Genomic DNA, 23,217 nt, shown 5'->3' on the forward strand with positions numbered 1-23,217 from the left:
TTCATGGAGAAATGTTTTCCAATCTAGCTGTAATTTCCAAAACTCAGAAAAACAACATAATTAACTTAAAAATAGGTTTTGAAAGTCTTGAATGTTTATACTTGGGAAATCTCATATTAATTAGAGGAGGTGGAAGACATAGAAGATTTTTGAGAGTGTTTTAAAGAGAATTTAAATTTTCAAGCATTTTGGTGACCAACAGCATAGGTTTTCTTGTTTTCGTTTTTTATTTTTATTGTGAAAAAAAGAAACCACTCTTGAGAAAAGTATATAAAACATGAATAGCCCGACCAGGCGGTGGCGCAGTGGATAGAGCGTTGGACTGGGATGTGGAAGGACCCAGGTTCGAGACCCCGAGGTTGCAAGCTTGAGCACGGGCTCATCTGGCTTGAGCAAAAAGCTCACCAGCTTGGACTCAGGGGCGCTGGCTCCAGCAAGGGGTTACTCAGTCTGCTGAAGGCCCGCGGTCAAGGCACATATGAGAAAGCAATCAGTGAACAACTAAGAAGTCGCAACGCGCAACGAAAAACTAATGATTGATGCTTCTCATCTCTCAGTTCCTATCTGTCTATCCCTCTCTCTCTCTCTCTGTCTCTGTAAAAAAAAAAAAAAAAAAAAAAAAAAAAAAAAAAAAACATGAATACATACAAGGCTGGTTAAAAAATAGAAAACTGTCCTGGTTAGCTAGCTCAGTTTGTTGGAGCATTGTCCTGATATGCTAAAAGTTGCCAAGGTTGTAGGTCATTCCTTGGTCAAGGCACATACAAGAATCAACCAAGAATGCATGAATAATTGGAACAACATAAATTAGTTTCTCTCTCTCTCTCTCCTTCTTCTCTCTCTACAATCAATCAATAAAAATTCTTTAAATAAAAAATTACCAGTACCTAGAACCCTTCCTCATCAGACAGGATCCACTCTTTATGTCCATGTTTCTGCAGTATGGACACATTTCCCTTTTCTTGATACTGTCAGGACTGTCTCATACTGTCTGACCTTGACTAGAATCATTCTAGTGATTCATGGAAGAACAATAGAAGGAGAAATAGAAAACAATTGTTGGTGGTAATAGGGTAAGAACTGGAAGAAAGAGAAAGGAGGTGATTAAAGAGGAAGGATGGGTGGGTGGATGGATGGATGGATATTCGTTAGAAATCTATCTTCTGAGATGAAATGAATGGAACTCAAGGGGGAAAATGTAGAAAGAGGGGTGTGTACTTTGGAAAGAAGAAAGGATGTGCTGGTAAAGGGATAGATTAGACAAGCCCCCTAAACTCTGGAGCTATTAGTACTTTCAGTTGGAGGTTTAGCTGCTCTTTGGAGCAAGGGAGGAGAGAAGGACGAGAAGGGGAAGCCTGAGTGTGAGGGCACAGGGCATTTGGAGATGGGCACTGTCACCCATTTAGCCAGTCTTTGGTAGACAGTCCTTAGACCAAATGTTTGAGAATCTCTTATCTCTTATCTACCTAAACAGAAAAATAATTCCCGGGCACCATTTTGTTGCTGGTATTTTTCTTGGGGGGATGGGAGGTTAACCATGATACATGAAGTATCAATGAGTGAGTGTTGAAGCAAGGAGGCAAAGAATGAAAATACAGTCACAGGGATCTGATTAGTAGCTTAGCAGAAGAAGAAACTGCAAGTGATTTGGTATAGTTTGGGAAGAACAAAAGGAATGCATAACTCAGCTTTATAAAATACATTTATTTAGTTTATGACTACAGTTTACATCACTCTTTTTTCCCTCCCAGGAGCCTTGCAAACAACAATCTCCAGACGCTACCAAAAGATATTTTCAAAGGCCTGGATTCTTTAACAAATGTGTAAGAGGACCTACAAAATCACTCTTGATTAATTATTTTGCAATAGTTAACAAAGAAGCCTGGTATTGATAACTATAAAAATTTTAATTGGCTTTAAAATTGAATTCGAACTTTAGAATTTAAGTTGGCTTGAATTTAAAATTTACGTGGACTAATGTTTGTCTTCTATGGTATTCACCACTGAAAATTCTGAAAATATCGTGCCCAGGCGTTCCTTTGACAAAATGTGTGTCTGTCAGGGAGGGGGTCATGATAAGGGATTTCGAGGAGTGGGAAGAGGAGGCCCAGATAAAAATCTCAAGATGCCTTTTTTTCCCATGAGGTCCAGGCAATGGGGCTACAAAGGAAAAACATAAAGGAGTCTGGGAAACTGACAGAGTAGAGATGAAAGGTTACACCCATGGGTTGGTCAGTCAATAGAGAAATGAAGCAGGAAGTGGGGGGAGGGAGGAAAGTTTGCCTTTTCTCTTATTCGACTGAACAACAGCTCTAGGCTTAATCCCCAGGAATTTGGCTTAAGCCCCAGGAAGGGAATGAACTTAATTATTTTTGACCCCTTTTCAAACAAAAGAGCTTTCAAACTTTGACTTTTAAGCCTCAGAGTGAAAGATCTTTGTAAGGAATGTGTGTATCTTGCTGTAAGCAAAGCAAGTAATATATGCCTAACCCTCTCCAAAGCAATTTAGCTTCATTAAGTGCTTTCCAGAACATTAGAAAGGTATTTAAATGCCATAAGGTAGAACACAAAAGCAAATGAATGGATATATGAAAACAAAAGTTTCCTTATTATTCAGGTACTTTGCTATATAGACTAGTCAAAACAACTTTTCTCCAATAACAAAAAATCTGAGTCAAGTATTTTCTCCTAAACTCAGTATTTAACTTCAAATCAGAAGCTAATGAAAAACTTTCTTTGTTCCTTGTAGTATTCCCCCAGCCCCTCCTCCATGCCTGTTACCCCAATTCCTGAATAATGGTTTATTTCCAAGAGAGTGCTAGATCAGGACACTTCCAAGAAAGTCTTGAACAGACCATGGTTATCTGCTCTGGTTTACAATAGCCCAGAAAAGTTGGTACTTCTTATTCTGGATCAGAATATTCTTGGGAGATGAGGTCAGTACTGGGCATGTCTTAGAAGTTGGATGACACTCCGTGGCCTAGTTGGGGATACAGCTTTTTTGGGGGACCCTTTGACTTATACCTTGTGTCAGCCTGTACCTCACACTAACAAAAAATAAAAAATAAAATAAAATAAACCCAGTAAATTGTCTCAATCTCTCCAGGGAATCCCATGAAGGGTCTGCTGGCCTCTTAGGCCTACTTAAATATGCCCAAATCAAGAATTTCCTAAGAAGTACAAGGATCTATGGCATCTTTCCTTTTAGTGGATTTCTTGGTTTTCTTGACTGTCTCCTAAAAATAATTTTAAAGCTTCAACATTTAAGAATGATTTATGTTCTCGGTGAAGAGTAGGTAATACCTATCTTAGGAATTCTGTGTGATGAAGAAAGGTTCTAGGAAGGAGATGGAATTTATGAACAAAAGCAATGCAAATAAACAGAACGTGGTGAGTTGGGATCATATGTGGAAATTTAAACTGTCTAGCTGTATAGTTTATTATGAACATGAAATATTGCATGTCTGTGTTATCTCTGCAGCAGCAAAGTCATTTCCTATTAAAATTGAATTTGTAAACCATGAAATAAGGTCAGGATTAATTATGTCTGTGAGGAAGAAGAAAAGCAAATAACTCACTTGACTTCATTAACTATGATACAATAATCACTACATACTCCCTCTCCTCTAGACCTGCGCTGTCCGATATGGTAACCACACCACACGTGCGGTCACAGAGCACTTGAAATGTGTTCCTTGTGTGTAATTGAGTAAAAAACTAAATTTAATTTTGAAAACTGATTCTTGGTTTAATTATTGGAAAACTTTTAAACCTGTTTGCAATAACTTGGGTATGTGAATCTGTTTTTGTCTTAACTGAAATTTTATTAATTCTAAGATCAGATCAGGTATTTCTGATGAAAATTCAGTGTCCCAATTGAGATATGCAATAAATACAAAATACGCATTGACTTCAATGACTTAGTATAAAAAAAAAGAATATAAAGTATTTTATTAATAATTTTATAATGACTATACATCAAAATGACAGTATTTTGTATGTGTTGGGATAAATAAAACATACTATGAAAATTAACTTCATCTGTCTCTTTTTACTTTTTTAATGTGCCTATAGGAAATTTTAGATACATATGTCCACGTTTTATTTCTATGGACAGCACAGCTCTAGACCCAGCTACCTTTGAATCCAATAAGAAATAAGTCATGAGGTTCCTTTGACCAGGGTGGCCTGCAAGGGAGCCCTGTGGTAGCTGTGGCCCAGAGTGAATCAGTCAGGTTCAAGGTAGATTATGAGGCATTCTGCACATGTTAACTACCGAAATAGAAGTCATATTGTGAAGGTAGGACTCGCAGAGAGGAAAAAGCAGCTGAAGTTTGTCTTCCAGGGACCTGAGAGGGAATTCATTTCATTGTGACTGTAAACTGAAGTGGCTAGTGGAATGGCTAGGCCACACCAACGCAACTGTTGAAGACATCTACTGCGAAGGCCCTCCAGAGTACAAGAAGCGCAAAATCAATAGCCTCTCCCCCAAGGATTTTGATTGTATCATTACAGGTAATGTGTTCCAAATCATTCCACCTCGTACCATTGAAAGAAGGGCTACATTTTTTGTGTGTGTGTGCAGGAACTGATTTATTTTATGTCTTAAAAACAAACTAAGGTCCTGGCCAGGTGCTTCAGTGGATAGAGTATCAACTGGGCACACTAAGGTCGTGTGTTTGATCCCCAGTCAGGACACATATGAGAAGCAGTCAATGAGCGCACAACTAAATGGAACAACTAAGTGGAACAATGAGTCAATGCTTTCTCTCTCTTTCTCTCAAATCAATAAAAAAAATTTTTAAAACTAGGCAATTTAATTTTTAAAATATTATGAACCAGCCCTGGCCGGTTGGCTCAGTGGTAGAGTGTCGGCCTGGCGTGCAGAAGTCCTGGGTTCGATTCCTGGCCAGGGCACACAGGAGAAGCGCCCATCTGCTTCTCCACCCCTCCCCCTCTCCTTCCTCTCTGTCTCTCTCTTCCCCTCCCGCAGCCGAGGCTCCATTGGAGCAAAGATGGCCCGGGCGCTGGGGATGGCTCCTTGGCCTCTGCCCCAGGCGCTAGAGTGGCTCTGGTCATGGCAGAGCGACGCCCCGGAGGGGCAGAGCATCGCCCCCTGGTGGGCAGAGCTTCGCCCCTGGTGGGCGTGCCGGGTGGATCCCAGTCGGGCGCATGCGGGAGTCTGTCTGACTGTCTCTCCCCGTTTCCAGCTTCAGAAAAATACAAAAAAAAAAAGAAGATATTATGAACCATTAAAACTTCATGCATTTAAAAACAGAGTAAAATTGCCATTTTACTATTTTTCAAAGATGAATGCATTTGTCATGGACATTTGAGATCTAGCCAAGGGAGTACTCATCATTATTTTCTATTTTTGCAGAATTTGCAAAGTCTCAAGACTTGCCTTATCAATCATTGTCCATAGACACTTTTTCTTATATGAACGATGAATATGTAGTCATTGCTCAGCCTTTCACTGGAAAATGCATTTTTCTTGAATGGGACCACGTAGAAAAGACCTTCCGGAATTATGACAACATTACAGGTATGAGAAGCCGGGTCATATTTTGAGTGGAAAGTTAAGCTGCTTGGGCCAAGGGCAACAGGAATAGATGAGTGACATTGGGCAGCTTTAGAGACATTTGAATATCAACTCAACCATTTATTAATTAACCCAAAATTGCTCCCTAAATCTTAATTTCTTCACCTGTAAAATGAAAATAATAATATCCAACTCACAGGATTTTTAGAGATAATGCAGTCATATATTCAAGAAACAGCATAGAACCTAATTTAGGAAATATGCAGTAACAGGTGGATAATTTTTTTTCAAAGAAAAGGTATTGGACTAAGAACCATGACTTCTAATCCAGGTTCTGCCACAAACTGGGTAAGCCACTCACTCTCACTGGGCCCCTATTTTTCTTAACTTTAAAATAAGGAGGTTTAAACTTCATTGCATAAACCTTACTTTTGCAAAATGTTCATGTAAGCCTGTGACAAAAAGTTTTGTAGTCCAATAAATCTGTGAACCATATCCTCCTGTTGAAGATTCATAATAATACATACTAGAGGCTCTGAGAGAGAAAAAAAAAAAAAGCAACACAAGCTCTGAGGACACTTGCAGTGACAAACAAACCTCCTTATAGTATTTTTTTTGCATTTAAATTGAACCATGGAAACCAATGTTTTTTCCATGAAAACTTTTACTTAGGTTCTTTTCTCATTTCAACAACTTAAAAAATTTTAAGTCATAAATTAGAACACGGGCCCGACCAGGCAGTGGCACAGTGGATAGAACATCGACTGGGATGCAGAGGACCCAGGTTCGAGACCCCAAGGTCGCCAGCTTGAGTGCGGGCTCATCTGGTTTGAGGAAAAGCTCACCAGCTTGAACCCAAGGTCACTGCCTCCAGCAAGGGGTTACTCGGTTTGCTGAAGGCCCGCGGTCAAGGCACATATGAGAAAGCAATCAATGAACAACTAAGGTGTTGCAACGCGCAATGAAAAACTAATGATTGATGCTTCTTATCTCTCTCCGTTTCTGTCTGTCTGTCCCTGTCTGTCCCTCTCTCTGACTCACTCTCTGTCTCTGTAAAAAATAAATAAATAAAAAATTTTAAAAATAAATAAATAAATTAGAACACGGGACACCCTCAGAAATGTTTGCATTACCTTTCGCTTCTAACATCTTTTGAATTGCTCTTAAAAGCTCCTAGACAAGCCAGAGAGGATCACAATAAGATTTCATTGGTGGCCATCAGCCCCATTGCTCAAAGCATCAGTAGAGGTCTGGGGCTTGCTTGAGACTGAGATAGCCACATGAAGGAATGCCCTCCAAACGGAGACCCTTTTAGAATCTCCTTCTTAAGGAGGAAGACTATTTTTCCCTTTCTCCCTCAGCCCCCCGACTTTTCCAGTGGATTACAGCAGGGCTCTGTGTAGTTTAAACCAGGCTTTTCTTACTTGTGTTCAGTCCACCAATTGCTTTGAATGAATCTTTATATGAGTTCTTGAAAGAGAAATGAATCATCTATTTGCAGACATCAGAACACATCATCTAGTATAAAATGACACAGATGTCACATATGCGGCCACCATCTCTTCCCTCTCCAGCAGACAGAAGTCGCTAATCATTCTTGCAGTGCAAGAAACTGCGGTGCTCTTTTTTGCAGAGTGCAGACGTGGCCACAGAAACCTTCTCAACACAGCTCCGCAGGCAGTCACTATTATCACTCGGTCCATCAATATGGGTACATAGCTGAAATCTAGTGGCCGTCCCTGATCTGGTCCCAACCCTCTTTGTACAGAACAAAAAAGCTGAATCCCAAAGAAGTTAAGTAATTTTCCCAAGGTCACACAATCCGGTGAGTCCTGGAAAGGGTCACAAGTAGAATAATTTTGCCTATAAATGGAGCCAATTAGGAGAAAGAGTCGATACAGAACTTACTGCCTCAGAACCGCCCAAACTGCATCAGAAAAGTGCTGAGGCCTAGATTTGCCCTTGTCTCTTCTCCGATTTCCTAGAGTCAGGCTCCCTCTAGGAGATTGGACTCTATGAATAAATATTAAAGTCTTACCGAAAGGATACTGAGCTAGCCCGCTGACAGACCTCATGTTGTTCTCTGAGATTTCCCAGAGTAACATTCATGAGCATTGTGTATGTTCTTTTCCTTCTCTTCTGTTCTGCCATCAGTGACCTGAAGATTCAGAAAAATGACACGCGGCATCACTTTTCTTTCTCAGGGGAAAGTCAGGTTATTCTAGAGCAAGAGCAGTTCATACTGAGAGCAAACCATTTACAGGTAGAGCTGTGGGCTGTCCTGGCCACCTCTCAGAACTTCTAGAACTTTGTGGGGTTCAAGCCCAAGATGGAAGCTCTGGAATATCTAACTGCCCACCCCACTGCCATGCTGCAGGCCTGGGTTCGAATCCCACCTCTGCCTTTTCCTAGAAGCACCGAACTTCTCTGAGCTTCAGTCTGCTCATCTGCAAAAGGGAAGACAATATTTATCATTTAAGCTTATAGGAAAATCTTTTCCTTTTTTTGGCATTTTATTTTTATTTATGTTTTCATTTTTATTGAATTTATTGTGGTGACTGGCTAATAAAATTGTATAGGTTTCGGGTTCACAATTCTACAATACATCATCTGTCTGTTAGGACATTTTCATGAGATGATTTGGTAAAGCGCATAGTAGGTGCTCACTAAGTGGCCGTTTTCACTGCAGTTACAAAGATGAACTCATGATGTGTAAGGAAAGCATTTCTGCAAGAAATGAGAGAAGAAAACTCAGGCTCTAGCTATGTTGTCCTGAACATCTAGTACACGTTGGATGTGACATGACAATGTTTGCATGCTCCAAAGAGGATGACCATCCAACTAATTTCTCATTTGTCTTTCCAGGCACGTCCACTGTAGTGTGCAAGCCTATAGTCATTGAAACTCAACTCTACGTTATTGTGGCCCAGCTGTTTGGCGGCTCTCACATCTATAAGCGAGACAGTTTTGCAAATAAATTCATAAAAATCCAGGATATCGAAATTCTCAAAATCCGAAAACCCAATGACATTGAAACATTCAAGATTGAAAACAGCTGGTACTTTGTTGTCGCTGACAGTTCAAAAGCTGGTTTTACTACCATTTACAAATGGAATGGAAACGGATTCTACTCCCATCAATCTTTACACGCGTGGTACAGGGACACTGATGTGGAATATCTAGAAATAGCCAGAACACCTCAGGCACTCAGAACACCTCATTTAATCCTGTCCAGTAGTTCCCAGCGTCCTGTAATTTATCAGTGGAACAAAGCATCACAATTATTCATTAATCAAACTGACATCCCTAACATGGAGGACATATATGCTGTAAAACACTTCTCAGTGAAAGGGGACGTGTACATTTGCTTGACAAGATTCATTGGTGATTCCAAAGTAATGAAATGGGGAGGCTCCTCCTTTCAGGATATTCAGAGGATGCCGTCACGAGGATCTATGGTATTCCAGCCTCTTCAGATAAATAACTATCAATATGCAATACTTGGAAGTGATTATTCTTTTACTCAAGTGTATAACTGGGATGCAGAGAAAGCCAGATTTGTGAAATTTCAGGAATTAAATGTTCAGGCACCAAGATCATTCACACATGTATCCATTAATAAACGCAATTTTCTTTTTGCTTCCAGTTTTAAGGGAAATACACAGATTTACAAACATGTCATAGTTGACCTAAGCGCATGACACACAAATCCTGTGGCTGCTATCAGAAACTTTCTACAGTACATGGTCCGGATGAACTCAATGCATGATGACTCTTCTTATCACACTCGCAAATGAATGCCTTTCGAACACTGAGACTGCTAGAACCAAGCACTACCAGTATCTCCATCTTTAACTGTCCAGTCCAGTGGTATGGGAAGTTACCTTTTATAAGAAAAAATTTAATTGTGTAACTCTTCTTTGCAGTGAAGATGTGTAAATAAGCACTTAATGGTATCTGTTACTTCAAAAAGAAATATTAATATGTACTTTTCCATTTATTTATTCATGTGTTCAGAAACAACTGCCAAATAAAATGTTTACATTTTCTTTCATATCCCAAAGGTAATTATTTATGGGAGTTTCTTCTTAGTGCTGGTGTGTTGAGGAAATCATTTTATACAATAAGGATATATTTGAATCGAGGGTTGATTTATGAATAATAGTGAAGGTGAAACAGACATTGAGTGCTCATGATTTATGAACAGGCTCATCAGCTGATTTTGAACATTCAAGGGTGTTTCCAAAGGTGGTAGTTTTCAGGAACACTTTGAGGCAGAGTAGCGACAAAGTAAAATAAGGGTAGAGTAGTTTGCTTATTACATGAAGACTAATTTGAAATAAAGAACAATAACACCCGGCTTGACCTGTGGTGGCGCAGTGGATAAAGTGTCGACCTGGAAATGCTGAGGTCGCTGGTTTGAAACCCTGGGCTTGCCTGGTCAAGGCACATATGGGAGTTGATGCTTCCTGCTCCTCCCTCCCCTTCTCTCTCTCTGTCTCTCTTCTCTCTCTCTCTGTCTCTCCCTCTCCTTCTCTAAAATGAATAAATAAAAAATAATAATAAAATAAAGCATTAAAAAATAAATAAATAAATAAATAATAAGAACAATAACACCCATCCTTTCTTGTCCAATAGCTCTAGCTACAGCGATCATTCAAACAACTAATAGGAGAAGCTAAAGCCAAGATTTTGGATTTTAAAAACCCTATTCAGAGACTTTCTAAATGTCTGCTCTAGAATCATCTGACAGCTGCTGACAGCTGACAGAGGTTGATTGCTTATAGCACTTGCTTCAACTATACCTGAAATAAAGGACTCTCGATCTGACCAAGGATGCTTCACTTCTAGAGACCAATTTTTTTTTTTTCAGAGACAGAGAGTCAGAGAGAGGGATAGACAGGGACAGACAGACAGGAACGGAGAGATGAGAAGCATCAATCATTAGTTTTTCGTTGCGCGTTGCGACTGTTTAGTTGTTCATTGATTGCTTTCTCATATGTGCCTTGACCTCAGGCCTTCAGCAGACTGAGTAACCCCTTGCTGGAGCCAGCGACCTTGGGCTCAAACTGGTGAGCTTTTTGCTCAAACCAAATGAGCCTGCGCTCAAGCTGGTGACCTCGGGGTCTCGAACCTGGGTCCTTTCGCATCCCAGTCCAATGCTCTATCCACTGCACCAACGCCTGGTCAGGCTAGAGACTAATGTTGATACATTACTGACATGCTACAGAGTGCCCAGGAAACTCACATTTGATTTCCTAAATCTCTGCTCCTGGATCACCAGCGTTGTTTGCACTTAGTACAATGCCTATGCACTCAGTAGGCTCTCAAAAATTCTTTCAAAGGTGCACATGTGTCTTTCTATTATAATAAAAAACTTTATGCCCTGGCAAGATAGCTCAGATAGCTCATCGTCCTGGAGCACAGAGGTTTCCATTTCTATCCCCGGTCAGGGTACATACAGGGACAGATGTTCCTCTCTCTCTCTCCTGCTCTCTCCCTTCCTGTCTCTAAAAAATCAATAAAATAAAACATTAAAAAATTATTTTAAAAAAACTTTATGAGGCCCTTTGATCTAATCAGTCAAGTTTTTATTGAGTAACTAATAAAAACAAGGTATCGTTCCTACAGTGAGGGGAGGAGAGTTGAGGAAGAGTCTTTGCCCTCTAGGACCTTAGAAGACTCACTGGAGGCTTAGGACATAACAGAGCAAGCAGTAAGTGCCAAGTACCATCTGAATATTCCAATTATAAGTATCATGAAAGCATCAGAGATGTCTTCTTGCAAGAAGTGGTCCTTGTTTGAACTTAAGGGAAGATATGATTTTAAAAGGGGATCATGCCTGACCTGTGGTGGCGCAGTGGATAAAGCGTCGACCTGAAAATGCTGAGGTTGCCGGTTCGAAACCCTGGGCTTGCCTGGTCAAGGCACATATGGGAGTTGATGCTTCCAGCTCCTCCCCCCTGTCTCTCTCTTCTCTCTCTCTCTCTCTCTCTCTAAAATGAATAAATTTTAAAAAATTAAAAAAAAAGAAAAAAACAGCCTGACCAGGCGGTGGTGCAGTGGATAGAGCGACGGACTGGGATGCGGAAGGATCCAGGTTCGAGACCCCAAGGTCGTCAGCTTGAGCGCGGGTTTGGTTTGAGCAAAAAGCTCACCGGCTTGGACCCAAGGTCGCTGGCTCCAGCAAGGGGTTACTCGGTCTGCTGAAGGCCCGCGGTCAAGGCACATATGAGAAAGCAATCAATGAACAACTAAGGTGTTGCAATGCGCAATGAAAAACTAATGATTGATGCTTCTCATCTCTCTCCATTCCTGTCTGTCTGTCCCTGTCTATCTCTACCTCTGTAAAAACAAACAAACAAACAAAAAAAACAAAGGGAATCATGGCAAAAAAAAAGGGGGGTGGTGGGAAATCCTGGCAGAGAAGATATTCCTGGCACTTGGTTCTATGTGCTGCCTTTGCAGAAGGGATCAGCGCTTCCCCCAGCCCACTGTTCCCCAGAGTCTCTGACCGGATGACTGTGGGGCGGTGGGGTAAGGGAGGATGGCAGCCCCTCTGCCAGCACATACCTGGCAAACGTGAGGCATCAAAGATACACACAATAGTCACATAGTCCAATAGAAGCAACACCTTGGGGAATTATGCACAGGAACCAGACTCCTTTACAATATGGTAAAGATATTAACTCTGACAGCAAGGTTATGGGGGAGGAGAAGAAGCTTTACCACTTCCCATCCGGCACATAGAGAGAACTGGCCTTTGAATGTCTTACTTTTTTCAGTTCCCATTCCTATAAGCAGCATATGTGCTGTTGGAGAACACCTGCTTTGTAGAGACAAGGTTTGTGTCCAGCCCTGCCACGTACTGGCTTTGTCCACAGATGACTTACTTAACCTCTTTGAGCCTCAGTTTCTTCATCTGTAAAGAGACAATAATGCCTACTCCAAGGACAATGGGAGAATTAAGTGAGATCATGTGCATGTGGCAGATTGAACTTTTCAAATATGGTAGAACAATATCTCCCATCCCACCTGTGCTGTGAGAACCTTGCCCCTATCCCATCAAGAGGCGGTGCCTAATCCCCCTCTGGTTAAATCTGGAAGGGTTTGTAACCAATAAAATGTGGAGGAAATGATGTGGTTTGACTTTGGATGCTGAGTCATAAAACAATGAAGCTTTTGTCTTGTGAACCTGAACTGCCACATAAGAAGTCCTAGTGGCCTGAAGCCACCATTCTGTGAGGAAGGCCAGGCTTTGGTCGACAACCTCAGCTGAGGTCCCAGCCAACAGCCAGCATCAACCACCAGTCATGTGAGTGATGTTTCCGGATGGTTCCAGCTCCCAGCTGTCAAAGCATCACCAGCCATCACATCTGCTCAGCTGAGGCTCTGGATATTACAGAGCAGAGATACACCATCCCCACGATCCCCTGCCCAAATTCCTGACCCATACAATTGAAATGCGTAATAAAATGGTTGTTTTAAACAGCTAAATTTCGAGTGCTTTGTTATACCGTCGTAGCAGGACTGGGGATGGCACTTGAAACGCTTAATAGAGAACTGGTACAAATGTGCAGTCACTAAACGTTAATGGGTTCCACACCCAGACCACTGCAAGCTTTCAGGTCACACTCTACCTTTCTTGTCTTAATGCAATTCACTGTCGTTTTACTTTTAAAAGCTCTCTCCTGTTTTCAATGTGTTAGTGTCCTTACTCTGTTTCAGTCACTGTGCTGAGTTCAGGGATGCGGAGATGAGAAACTTCGGTTCTGCCCTGTTGGTTTTCATAGGAGCTCTGACCAAGTTGGCGGTCCAGCTCTCCACTTCACATCAATCTGAGACCCAGAGCCGCGAAGCAAGCAGGGTGCGGTAGGCTGCAGTCCGGGTCTCCTGACGCTTGGCCCAGTCTCAGGTCCATACCATGGTGCTACCTTTCAAAACCTCCCCTTCCATTTCAAACCTGGGGTTGTGGGTGGGGAAACCGGTAAGGAGTGAGGAGGCTGACTGAGAAAATAAAGTTTAAAAAAGACCGAGGATGCCTGACCAGATGGTGGTGTAGTGGATAGAGCGTCGGACTGGGATGCGGAGGACCCAGGTTCGAGACCCCGAGGTTGCCAGCTTGAGCGCGGGCTCATCTGGTTTGAGCAGAGCTCACCACCTTCGTCCCAAGGTCGCTGGCTTGAGCAAGGGGTTACTCGGTCTGCTGAAGGCCCATGGTCAAGGCACATATGAGAAAGCAATCAATGGACAACTAAGGTGCCGCAACAAAAAAAAAACTGATGATTGATGCTCCTCATCTCTCTCCGTTCTTGTCTGTCTGTCCCTATCTGTCCCTTGCTCTGACTCTCTCTCTTTGTCTTTGAAAAAAATAAAAATAAAAAAATAATAAAATAAAATATAGGCTTTTTAAAAAGACCGAGGAGAAGGACAGATGGAAGGTCCACTTTTGCAGGAATCGACCAGTGTTTTCTGTGAGTCGCCTTCTCTCCTGTATCCTCATCCACCCGACACTGTATTACTCTCCAGACACAGATGACTGGACCGGGAGTGAACTCCTGATAGAGGTGATCAACCCAGAGGCTGGGCTGGGCTCAGCCTGAGCCAATGCAGTTCTCCCTCCTGTTTATTTGGCAATAAGGCAGCAGAGGCTGTGTCCTTAGCCATAGGATCCAGGTGTGTAAGGTGATGGATGGTCTTAAATTGGGTTCCCTCGAAGCAGCGAGACTTACTGAGGGAGTGCTCTCTCTACACCTGAGAAGCAGTGAGAGGAGCACAGGGGCACAGGGCGGGCAAGATGCTACACCAGGGGTCGGGAGCCTGTGGCTCGTGAGCCAGATGTGGCTCTTTTGATGGCTGCATCTGGCTCACAGACAAATCTTTAATTAAAAAATAATGTTAAGCCTGACCTGTGGTGGCGCAGTGGATAAAGCGTCGATCTGGAAATGCTGAGGTCACTGGTTCGAAATCCTGGGCTTGCCTGGTCAAGGCACATATGGGAGTTGATGCTTCCAGCTCCTCTCTCCTCTCTCTCTCTCTCTCTCTCTCTCTCTCTCTCTCTCCCCTCTGTAAAATGAATAAATAAAATTGAAAAAAAAATTTAAAAAAAAATAATGTTAAGGCCTGACCTATGGTGGCGCAGTGGGATAAAGCATCGACCTGGAACACTGAGGTCGCCGGTTCGAAACCTTGGGCTTGCCTGGTCAAGGCACATATGGGAGTTGATGCTTCCTGCTCCTCCCCCTTCTCTCTCTCTCTCTCTCTCTCTGTCTCTCTCTCTCACTCCTCTCTCTCTAAAAAAAAAAAAAAATCAATAAATAAAATATTTTTAAAAAAATGTTAAAAATATAAAACATTCTCATGTATTACAATTCATTCATTTCCTACTGCTCATGTTCATGGTTGCGGGTGGCTGGAGCCAATCACAGCTGTCCTCCGGGACAACACCAAATTTTTATTGGATAGTGCGTAACGTACACGGGTCGTTTTATGGCTCTCACGGAATTACATTTAAAAATATGTGGTGTTCATAGCTCTCTCAGCCAAAAAGAATCCCGACCCCTGTGCTACACAGAAACACCATTTCAGAAGCCTGGCTTCAGTCTGACCCTATGGGCACGAATTGTATCAGAATGCGTTCCACCTTTAGACAAGAAGAATGGATTTTTATAGCCCCTCATATGATAGCCAATGTCCAAAAAGTGTGAGGCATAACCTCTCGGGCATCTCCAGCAGAGAAAGTTCTAGTCTACTAAGGGCAATGTTCCAAGGAAGGATACAAATGTGCGCTTTATCATCTGGCCCTCAAGCCAGCTGCAGGATGGGTGCATCACCTAGCAGAGGGGACATGGGTGGGGTGCCAAGAGCACAAGCCACAGTGACGGTGCCTGAGGAGCTGACGACACAGCTCTGATGTATCTATCTAAAACCCGGGCCACAGAACTAAAGATTGGGAACTGACTTCATTAGTCCATGGAGACCCGAAGGGCAGGGAGCCCGATACTAACACTTTAGGAAAGTCCGTGCCCTTCGGAATTTTTGTCCCTAGAGAGGACTCCACATCCATGGCCAACACCACTCAGAGATGCCCCGGAGAGAGCATCTTCCCCAGCCGAAGCTTTTTACAATAAATCCCAGCGAAACTGTGTCCCAGAAGTCAGTCCTCCTAATAGTGCTAGATCTGGGACAGCTGTCCTTTGTACTTCAGTCTCCTGATCTTTTCTACCCAATACATAATTAATAATTCTTTAAAAATAAAAATAAATCCTGACCTGTGGTGGCGCAGTGGATAAAGCGTCAACCTGGAAACGCTGAGGTTGCCAGTTCAAAACCCTGCGCTTGCCTGGTCAAGGCACATATGGGAGTTGATGCTTCCTGCTCCTCCCCCCCCTCCCCTCTCTATAATGAATAAATAAAATCTTAAAAAAAAAAAAACCTTTAAAAAAATAAAATAAAAATAAAATTAATAAGGAAATACTTTTAATATTTTAATTTAATTATAATAATAGGTGACATTCATTAAGCACTTACTGTGAGCCAGGCACTATGCTAAGTGCTTTATCTATATTATCATTCCATCCTCTGTAATTTTATAATAATAGTATTGTTTTACAGTGAGAAAGCTGAATCTTAGAAGAACTAAGTAACTTGTGTACAGTCATATAGTTAATTAAGAAGCAAAGTCAAGATTCACTCCTCTAGTGTCCACCAGTAGCACCTTTCTATGAAATGCTTAAAGACAAGTATATCTATAAATAATTCAGAACTCCGTAAACTGCCAGGTGGATAACCCACCCAGGAGCCTGGAGTATTCCCAGTAGCCTAAGACTATTGATTGATGTTTACAGCTATGGACACAATGAGCTCAATTTCACTGCAGACACTTATTAAAAACCTAGTATTTGCAAAGCATTGTGGTAGATGATACAGAGAAAACAAAAAGGAGCAAGAAGTTCCTATCCTTGAAGGACATACACACCACTAGGGCTTATTTCCAAATTTTTTATTTGCAGCATGCAAAAAAAAAATTTAAAAGCCAAGTAAGCTCTATTAGAATTCTAAAGCAGAAGTGAAACATGACCCGTGTTTTCCTGCTTTTTGTCTGTAGGCCTATCTTGTTCACTGTATTCTTTTTTTTTTTATTATTCATTTTAGAGAGGAGAGACAGAGAGGAGAGAGACAGAGAGAGAGAAGGGGGGAGGAGCTGGCAGCATCAACTCCCACATGTGCCTTGACCAGGCAAGCCCAGGGTTTCGAACTAGCGACCTTAGCATTTCCAGGTTGACGCTTTATCCACTGTGCCACCACAGGTCAGGCAGGCCTATCTTGTTGATGCCTACAATATTTTTCTTTGTGCCAGTGGACATAGTGGTGAAAAGCATGTGTTTTAGACTCAGCAGACCTGGATTTGCATCTCATTGTGCTACCCACTAGTTCTATGACCTTGGGCAAGTTAATCAGTTTCATCGCAGCATTCTTCACGGTGGCCAAGACATAGAAACAACCATAGTGTCCCTCCATAGAGGATTGGATAAAGAGGATGTGGTGCATATATACAATGGAATACTACTCAGCCATAAGAAACAATGACATATTGTCATTTATGACAACATGGATGGACCTTGAGAACATTATACTAAGTGAAATAAGTAAATCAGAAAAAGCTAAGAACTGCATGATTTCACACATAGGTGGGATATAAAAATGAGACTCATGGACACAGATAAAAGTGAAGTGGTTACCATAGGCAAGGAGTGGGGAGAGGGGAGTAGAGAGTGACAAATATACAGTGACGGAGAAAATGATCTGACTTTGGGTGGCTGGCACATAACACAATCAACAGTTCAAATGCTATAGAAACATTTACCCGAAACCGACGTACTCTTATTGATCAATGTCACCCCATTAAATGTAATTCCTAAATAAATAAAAAAAAGAAGCCAATCTGAAAAAAAAAAAAGTGAATAATTATCATTATGGAGTAGGATCATAGATTTAATATAAGCCTTCCAGCTATTCCGGGAGGAGGTTACTATTAATACCCACATTCTGCTGGTGAGGTTAGTAACTTGCAGACATACACACAGCCAGCAAGTCTGACCTGGAAGCCTGTATCTCATCACTCTCCATTCTGCTAAGTTGGGGAACAATATTGCAAAAGAGGTGTATTGTTGTATAGAAGCTGTAAACATTAATCAGGCTAGGCAGGGGCGTCCTATGCACCGTTTTATCCTTCTCTGTAAGAGCTGAGGTTGCCCATAGACTTCCAGAGGAGGTGAGACAAAAATCCAGGTGACCCTGCCATCAGAGTGGGCTGAGCCCACCAGATAGGGCCAGCTTAGTCCAGCAGCACCCCCAGCTCCAGCATGGAAGATAGCAGGAGTCATGCATTCTTCCCGAGGAACACTGAGGGACTTCTGCCCCCAGGAAATTACCTATGCTTTCATAAAACTTGCTCTTCTTATAATGTACTCAACGTTTGTATCAGCGGAGGGAACATTGTGTGAAAAATGTTCAAAGTTCTATCTGGCTTTTGTGTCAATAAAAGCCAATCATCCCTGAACGATAAAATGAAACTATTTGACCCCACTGTCAGCAAAATCAAGTCACATTAAGTGAAGACACATTTTGGGTGTAAGCTGCTGAAGTCCAATTGAACTAGTTTAAACATAAAAATTAACCAAGCTTCAGAAATACCTGGGCCAGATATTCCAGTGATATTTTCTTGATCTGTCTTTCTCTGACCCTTGGCTTTTTTTTTTTTTCTCTACATTGACTTCTTTGTAAGTCAGCTTCTCCTTTCACAGCGGAGAGATACCCACCAGCTGCTCCAGCATTTCATCGTGCCAGTTTAGAAACACAGTGCCTCTTTCCCAGAAGTTCTGGCCAAAGTTCAGGGCTCATGCTCACGGCCCAGTGTCTGTCTGTGAGGCAATTGTTTCGGCAAAGGACAGAGGCTCTGACTGGCCAAGCCTGGGTCATGTGCCCACCCCTGGAACCCATGGATGAGAACCACGTGGAATGACAGCGAGGGTGATTCCCTAAAGTAAAAACGGAGTGCTCTTTAAAAGAAGAAAAGGCTACTAGACAGGAAAAACAGCAGCAGTCATCATCAGCAAGAGGTGTGGTCTCTATTGAGAACCTCTCCTTAGAGAGTCAGAGTTACCAAGGGAGAGGCCACACCCTCAGATGTGTCTAGCATCCCTTCACTAAAAGGTTTTTAAAAAGCCTTTCCTGCTTTTATTCTGCAAAACTTGACAAAATATAATCTCCTGTCTTTGTCTATTATTCATGATGATGATTCACTGTTACGATTTCTATATACATTTTTTTAATGGTGTTCTCTCAAATAATTCTGTTTTAAAATATTTAAAATAGATATCCTTTGTTTCAAAATGATGTTCTCCCAAGTGAAGTCAAGTTGCAAATTTTGAGTTAGTGGTGACCCATGCCTGGAAGATGAAACCCACAGTTTCTAGATCACTTTCTTTTTTTAAGGTATTTTTCCACTTATTTATTTGTTTTTTAGAGAGAGAGAGAGAGAGAGAGAAGGGGACAGATAGGAAAGGAGAGAGAGGAGAAGTATCAACTCATAGTTGTGGCACCTTAGTTGCTCATTGATTGCTTCTCATATGTGCCTTGCCCGGGGGCCTTCAGCCACGCTAGTGACCTGTTTGTTGTTCAAGCCAGCGAGGTTGGGCTCAAGACAATGACCACAGGGTCATGTCTGTGATCCCACGCTCAAGCCAGCGACTCTGCGCTCAAGCCGGCAACCCCTGAGCTCAAACTGGTGAGCCCGTTGCCTGACCTGTGGTGGCGCAGTGGATAAAGCGTCAACCTGGAAATGCTGAGGTCGCCGGTTCGAAACCCTGGGCTTACCTGGTCAGGGCACATATGGGAGTTGATGCTTCCAGCTCCTCCCCCCTTCTCTCTCTCTCTGTCTCTCTATCCTCTCTCTTCCTCTCTAAAAATGAATAAATAAAATAAAAAAAATTAAAAAAAACAAAACAAAACAAAAAAAAACAACTGGTGAGCCCACACTTAAACCTTTGACCTCGGAGATTTTGAACCTGGATCCTCAACGTCTCAGTCCGACGCTCTATCCACTGTGCCACTGTCTGGTCAGGCTAGATTTTATTTATTGACTTTAGAGAGAAGAAAGAGAAAGATAGAGAGGCAAGGGGGTGGGTAGGAAGCATCAATTCATTGTTGTTTCTTGTATGTGCCTTGACTGGGCAAGCCTGGGATTTTGAACCAGCAACCTCAGTTTTCAAGGTTGACACCTTATCCACTGTGCCACCACAGGTCACGCCCTACATCATCTTCTGTTCTCCTGGCTGTGCCTCCCTTTCAGATCAATTACCAACTGGCAAAGGTAGCTCTCTCTTTAGGTATCTAGTCACTGCTGAAAATTATCATAGGCCAGCCTCGGCAGAGAAGAGTAGGACTATTGTCAGTAATGGTTCCCCAATCGTGGTGCCCCCCAGAATCGCTTAGAAAGTAAACTACACAGGTTCCTGAGACCCCACCTCAGACTACTGAAACTGAATCTTCAAAGGATGGGACCTGGGAAGTTTTATTACTTAACATCCCTTAGGTGATTCTGATGTTGATAGCCCCTCACCAGTCCACTTACAGGGATTTGGGGGCCCTGCTCTAAATAAACACATGGGACTGACCAGCAGAATGTCAAAAGCCCTAAGCCTATGATAACAAAAGTTGGCCAAAAGTTTTGAATATGCTGTATTACCTTGGGCCAGACATTTGAGGATTTTTTTTTTGTCCTAAGTTTTCTCTGTAAGATGCTGGAACTGGATCAGGTCATCCTAAAGTTCTTTTCAGTTCTGAAAATTCTGTAAGCACTTCTCTGTTATAATAAGAAAAAAAAATTAGTTTGGAAATTTGGAGATCTTGGCCCAATACAACCACCTTCATAGTTTTGTGACCTTGAAAAGTTCTTTGACACTTTCATTCCCTGGGCTACAATTTCCTTTCTTTAGAAATTGGAGTACATGAGTTCCTTTTTTTTTTTTTTTTTTTACAGAGACAGAGAGAGGGATAAATAGGGACAGACAGGAACAGAGAGAGAAGAGAAGCATCAATCATTAGTCTTTTTTTTTTTAAGATTTTATTTATTCATTATAGAGAGGGGAGAGAGAGAGAGAGAGAGAGAGAGAGAGAGAGAGAGAGAGAGTGAGAGAGAGAAGGGGGGAGGAGCAGGAAGCATCAACTCCCATATGTGCCTTGACCAGGCAAGCCCAGGGTTTCGAACCGGCGACCTCAGCATTTCCAGGTCGACGCTTTATCCACTGCGCTACCACAGGTCAGGCCATGAGTTCTTTACATTTATAATTCTAAGATCGCTCTGAGATAACAATTAAAGCTTAGATAATCCTTCAGAATATTCTGTTGAGATGTTAAGTATGAACAAGCTGAGGATGATCACAATTTCCTGTTGACTTGTGATTGCTGGGTTGCAGATCTGCCAGCAGCATTTGGTATGTTACTGTTTAATGGGTATGACATTTCACTACACCAAATGGGAATGGAATATTTTTAGTACAAAATCTACCAAGGTTCAGTAGAGGGCTTATTCTCTGAATGGAGTGTGAACAGCAGAGATAATATTTTAAAAGATGAAATATAAAAATCCCTTCACCTCCACTACCACAAAATTGTCACATCTGCATTCATTTTCATCACAAAGCTTGATGAATTTAACCCCTTTCTATATTTTCTAAAAGATGATATTCCATCTACTTTAATAATTCTGCTGGCTGACACATGGGGCCTGTCTTTACATGGTCTACATATTTATGTTTAATAGGCCCAAAACACTGTTAATAATTGAAAGTAATAATAGCTATGACTAATTGAGCACTTAGTATGTGCAGGACGTGTGCCGAATATTTTACATATATTTAGTTATTCAACCCTTGTAATGATACTTTTTAAATTTTTTTTCCATTGATTTGAGAGAGAGAGGAAGTGAGGGAGGGGGTAAAGAGAGAGAGAGAGAGAAGCATCAACTCATTGTTTCACTTAGTTGTTTGTTTAGTTGAGTACCCATTGATTGCTTCTCATACATGCCCTGACCAGGGGATGAACCCGCAACCCCTGGTGCACCGGGTCAATGTTTTATCCACGGAGCCACCCAACCAGGGCCATATTGATACTATTATTACCACTATATTCTACAGAAGAAACTGAAATTCAGAGAAATTCAGAAGTCTGTCCATGGCATGTTGCTGAAAGATAGCAGAGATAGGATTCACACCCAGGTCTGTGTGAAATCAGTGCCCTAGTAATTAACCACTATATTTACATTGATTGTATCGGTCAAGATAGGCTGAGTTATTTTGTAACCTTTTGATAGTGCTCAAATATTACTGATTTTAAAAAACAAAGACTTAAGCCCTGGCCGGTTGGCTCAGTGGTTGAGTGTCGGCCTGGCATGCAGGAGTCCTGGGTTCAATTCCCGGCCGGGGCACACAGGAGAAGCACCCATCTGCTTCTCCACCTCTCTACCCCTCCCCCTCTCCTTCCTCTCTGTCTCTGTCTTCCCCTCCCGCAGCTGAGGCTCCATTGGAGCAAAGATGGCCAGGGCGCTGGGGAGGGCTCCATGGCCTCTGCCTCAGGCACTAGAATGGCTCTGGTTGCAACAGAGCGACGCCCCGGAGGGGCAGAGCATCGCCCCGTGGTGGGCATGCCGGGTGGATCCTGGTCAGGCGCATGCGGGAGTCTGTCTGACTGCTTCCCCGTTTCCAACTTCAGAAAAATAAAAAAAAACAAAAAAACCCCAAAGACTTTCTTATTCATGCTACTGAAAGCACTGTTCCAAATCATAATCTTTCTACACGGATTTATGAATTGACGGACTAGCCACTCTGTGGGACATTACTAAGTAAAACTGTATCAGAGGGGAAAAGCTGTGGCAAAGCATATACTGGCTGCCACTACTTACTATTTTTATTGTCATTCCTTTACCTGATTTTTTAAACAATTATTTTCTATAATATTTGGATAACTTTTTAAGGAAAGTTTTCCTAGAAATGGAGATTAAAAAGGACATCATCTTGGAGAGATCACTGTTGGTTTGATGAGGATTTCACTGTCTCATCCTCCTAATCTGAGGCCAATATGCCCTGTCATCAACCATGATATGAGCCAGATGTTCATGTTTACAATATTTACACCGGTTTGAGGGCGAAGTACAGACCACTTTTAAAAACACCTATTTGCTAAAAGGTTGTTCCATGGCAAAGAAGAAAGGCTATGTGGGAGGTGGACCCTCCCAAAAGAACATCTCAGATTCTGCACTGCCAGCCTGCATTGGTGTGCTTTGAAGGCCCAGAAGGGCCAGCCCAAGACTCTGAAGAGGTCTACATTATAAAATAAAATTTGGCATATATTACTGGTCCCTAATAATCCAGCATGTTGAGGTATATGAGCTTAGACTCTTTTATCTTGAGGATATTCAGTTTTACCTTCATCAGTATCTTTCCAAATCTCACCTTTACTTTTAGTTTAAAGGGTCAACCTGATGCTGATATTTGAGATTTCTGCAATGCTCAGCTAGCACCTCAAGGATGCTGTAACTGATGAATCATAACAATAATTATTATTATGCTATAGCTAGTGGCTTTGTGTTTAGAGGCCCCCAACTAGGACCATCA

At 42.0% G+C, this 23,217-nt stretch overlaps 1 protein-coding gene across 2 annotated transcripts in view; it reads left to right on the forward strand.

Moving 5' to 3' along the window:
• LGI1 (leucine rich glioma inactivated 1) overlaps positions 1-9,803 on the forward strand; it is a 46,770-nt gene extending 36,967 nt beyond the window's left edge. The window contains exons 5-8 of one of the 2 annotated variants that reach the window (XM_066239428.1): positions 1,752-1,823; positions 4,346-4,515; positions 5,381-5,545; positions 8,408-9,802. In XM_066239428.1, the coding sequence (XP_066095525.1) occupies positions 1,752-1,823; positions 4,346-4,515; positions 5,381-5,545; positions 8,408-9,243 (1,243 nt within the window). In that variant the 3' untranslated portion in view covers positions 9,244-9,802. Of the gene's footprint in view, positions 1-1,751; positions 1,824-4,345; positions 4,516-5,380; positions 5,546-8,407 lie in introns of both variants that reach the window. The other variant, XM_066239429.1, reaches the window with a different exon arrangement.
• The last annotated feature ends 13,414 nt before the right edge of the window (positions 9,804-23,217 follow it).

This window comes from Saccopteryx bilineata, chromosome 7, assembly GCF_036850765.1.
Source record: "Saccopteryx bilineata isolate mSacBil1 chromosome 7, mSacBil1_pri_phased_curated, whole genome shotgun sequence".
NCBI classification, from domain to species: Eukaryota; Metazoa; Chordata; class Mammalia; order Chiroptera; family Emballonuridae; genus Saccopteryx; species Saccopteryx bilineata.